Source organism: Cloeon dipterum, chromosome 2 (assembly GCF_949628265.1).
Source record: "Cloeon dipterum chromosome 2, ieCloDipt1.1, whole genome shotgun sequence".
Classification (NCBI taxonomy): domain Eukaryota; kingdom Metazoa; phylum Arthropoda; class Insecta; order Ephemeroptera; family Baetidae; genus Cloeon; species Cloeon dipterum.
Genome location: NC_088787.1, coordinates 35122425 through 35126017, shown reverse-complemented (window position 1 = coordinate 35126017; position 3593 = coordinate 35122425). Strand labels below are relative to the sequence as shown.

The 3593-nt window shown below is 37.4% G+C and overlaps 1 protein-coding gene across 1 annotated transcript; it reads left to right on the top strand.

Annotated features, from left to right (window-relative positions):
* The first annotated feature begins 563 nt into the window (after positions 1 to 563).
* Positions 564 to 2318, top strand: LOC135937577 (RCC1 and BTB domain-containing protein 1-like). The gene is made up of 7 exons (XM_065480734.1): positions 564 to 568; positions 1278 to 1369; positions 1422 to 1600; positions 1655 to 1779; positions 1837 to 1934; positions 1991 to 2121; positions 2181 to 2318. The coding sequence occupies exons 1-7, from the start codon at positions 564 to 566 to the stop codon at positions 2316 to 2318; spliced, it is 768 nt and encodes a 255-aa protein (XP_065336806.1).
* The last annotated feature ends 1275 nt before the right edge of the window (positions 2319 to 3593 follow it).

The window sequence follows — 3593 nt, the reverse complement described above, 5'->3', positions numbered from 1 at the left end:
GTTTTCGGTAATATAATCGAATCAATTTAATATATTGTGGCGTGTATGATTAACGTATTTTTTTGCATCTTTGTCTGGATTTCTTGTACAACCGTTAGGAACAGTGAATTTGGATACATTTTATGTTTCAATTATCTTTTTCAGGCACAAACGGAGAAAACGTACTTATTGTTCTTAAAAATGATGCGGTGCTTGCCTTTGGAAAAAACCAAAAAGGGTGTCTTGGAGCTGGCGTCAAAGGTGAAGTGAGAGTGCTCAAGCGCATTGAAAATTTGTGTGGGCAAGGAATAGAAGGTAACAAAATGATACGTGTATAACAAATGTTTGTTGTAAAACTCTATGGTACAGGGTTTGAATGTGCTGTCTACTATGACGGTGACAAAGATAAATTCTGCATGTTTGCCATTTCTGCATCTGGTTCCGTGTTCTCTTGGGGACAAAATAGCTGTGGACAGCTTGGACTAGGGACCAGACGATACACCAAAGTGCCCACCAAAATTTCTGGTTCTCTCGAAGAGAAAAGGGTTGTCCAAGTGGCTTGTGGTGAAAAACATACACTTGCAATGACGTCAGAGGGAGAGGTGTGAAATTAAAATGCATGTTATTTTGTAAATGACCAAATTTATTCCATCTCCGTAAATCAGGTTTACGCTTTCGGTAAAAATATTCTTGGGCAATTAGGTTTGGGTACCAAAGACGACCATTTGCTTCCACGAAAGGTTGGCGGACTGCTGGACGGGAAAATTGTAACCTCAATTGCATGCCAATCAATCTCTTCTTTTGCGCTCCTACATTCAGGAGAGGTATATTTATTTCTATATCATAATTTCAAAGTCGTTGAAATTAGTAATTTTAATTATAAGGCAATGTCTGAATTCATATATGTATAATTATCTTAAAAATTACTCTTTTAGTATATTCTGTATACAAGAAAGCATATTTTATTGATATATTATATTTTAATTGTTGAAGATTTGCTCATGGGGATACAACTCAGATGGCAGGTTGGGCTTTACTTCAAATTCAAACCTGATGCGTATTCCCGGCAAGGTACTTGGCTTCGAGGGAGTCGTGATTTCCAAAATCGTTTGTGGTGACACTTTCACTCTCGCTTTATCTACCGACAGAAGAATATACGCATGGGGAAAAAACGAGGAAAGCCAGTTGGGAAATGGGACTACCTACTTTCTCGGGAGTCCAACCATTATTTCAACAAAGATCGGAAGGTCAAACAATAAGATTTAGCGCGACTAATGAATTAATCTTTTCTTTTGTAGGATTAAAGACATTGCTGCCTCTCATTACTTCACCCACCCGTGCGCAGCAATCACTGAAAATAACCAGGTGTACATTTGGGGCAGGGTCAATGGTACTATTTAGTTCAATAAAATACTTTGAATACCACCTCAAATTAATTGTAGGCCAAATTATTAAGACTCCAGAGCTCACTTCACACTCGTCGTTCGACGAACTTTTTACTGCTTCCTATCCAGTGACCTACCAAAGTTTTCGATTGAAAGAATCGGAAAATACGAAAGATGAAAACAACCAAAAAGGCCCAAGCACAATTGAGCGTATAAGAAAAGCGTTCGATAATCCTGTGAGAATTCTGTTCATTCTCCTAGAAATTTAACTTATCTTTTTCTCGTTCCAGGAAACTGCTGATGTTGTATTCATTGTCGAGGGGAAGAAAATCCACGCACACAGGAATCTGTTGACTATCGGCAGCGGTGTGTTCAAGACTTTGTTCCTTGGTAATTGGAAGGACAGTTCCAAAAAGTATAGTTATAAGGGTTGGTAAAATTTTAACATTTTAATTCTATGATTTTCTTTCAGGGAACAGACCGTCGAGGATCACAGCTATGACGCATTCTACGCGTTCCTCAAGTACTTCTACACTAATGAAGTTGATTTCACTCCTCAACTTGCTCTTGGTGAAAAATTAATTTCGAATTTTTTCGGGATATAATTTTTTAAATCACTTTTGCAGAAGTTTACGATTTAGCCCACTTCTATCTGGTGACGGATCTGATGGAGGAGTGTGAAACGATTCTCAAATCTGGTCTTACAGTGCAAAACGCTGCTGCAGTTTACGAGAGGGCAATTTTGTTCGGAGCCAAGGTGAGATTACAGTTTCAAAATTGTTCTCAGTTTTATTATTGTTTAATTTTTTGATGTAGGACCTGTGTGAGTTCTGCTTTGAATTTTGCAGGGAGCATTTGGTTTGTGCCGTGAACGATATTGAATCTGATGAGAGCAAGAGAAAGGCCTTCTTGGAAGTTTTTCGTTTGGTGGCTGATGAAAAAAAGAAAAACTGATAGTTTAGTTTTTCATTGATCGATTGCGCTCAGGCTCATGTATTCAAAACAGTCAATAAATCAGATTTTGTCTGGCAAATAATTTGACTGAACTTGAAGTATAATAGAGTTTTCATTTTAATCCATAAAAAGACAGTTTTTATTTTTACTTCATATCTTACGGCAATATTTTTAAAACAGCCTTTTCAGATTTTTAATTCAAATTTCATCAGTTCTCTGAACTTTCCAACACTCGATCACTCTATAGCTGCCAAATAATGTAAAATTGACGCATTTTTTTCCTCGAAGCGTCTGAAAAAAATCAAATAAAAAATTTGCGAGTAAAATTGTGTTTGCAAAACCCACCATTATTATTTTGGTGCTTGTCGGCGGTAGCGAAAGAGATGAATCTGTTGTGTTCTGAGCGATGAGAGCATGACACGCGTCTCGGTTCCAATTAAAGATTTGACAGCGGTCATCAATCACTGCGAAATTGGTCCGAAGACAAGGGTCGGACACTCAGAGGGGTAGTAGGTTACGACACTCCAACCCCTAAGTGAATTATTCTTTTCCGTCCTTTTATTGGAGAGGCAGAGGAAGAGAGAAATTTTATCAGAAATGGACGCCACTCTGAAGGAAGACGGATTTCAATGAATGAAAATTAAATTTACAGAAATAAATTGGAATAATAGAGATTTTTTTATTTATAAAAATGATATTACATGAAAAAAATGGTAATGAAATCGTAATTGAAATGATAATTAAGTGAAAGTAGCAAAGCGAGAGCGGGAAAGTGCGTGACACGCCCCCTTTTGTTGCTCAATCAGATTGTTTTTGCCAATTTTCTCCGAAATTTCCAGCGCTAGACCATGTTTTCTCACATGATTTGGAATCCTCTGATTAAGATCTATCTGACAGTGCGAGTCTTTCTTTGGGGAAAAGCGGAAATTCAGTGAAAATCACGATTGAAAAATTCCTTTCAGAACTCTCCGTTTAAATCAATGCTAACTTTAAGGCAGATTTTCTCCAAAATTTACACCGTTTTCTATTGATTTTTTTACCTGTACATGATCCTTAGGACCTAACCTGTATTTTAGTTAAAGGATTTTCCGGGAATATTCCTTTTTAAAACCGTTTATTCAAAAACTGTTCAGAGAACGTGAATAATATATCCTCTTTAAAGGCTAGAGTATCATCCCCTATCTTCCACCCCAACACGCGCGGTGTACGTCTTTAAACTGTGAGCCTTTTTGCTTACTCAGGTCAGAAGCAGATGATTCAAATTCGATTCGGGCC

What these genes read in the sequence shown, in the direction of transcription:
- LOC135937577 (XM_065480734.1), top strand. An exon ending in CATTTGGGGCAGGGTCAATG is followed by an intron (nt 1,370 to 1,421) that starts GTACTATTTAGT and finishes AATTAATTGTAG; the next exon opens with GCCAAATTATTAAGACTCCA. An exon ending in CAATTTTGTTCGGAGCCAAG is followed by an intron (nt 2,122 to 2,180) that starts GTGAGATTACAG and finishes TTTTTGATGTAG; the next exon opens with GACCTGTGTGAGTTCTGCTT.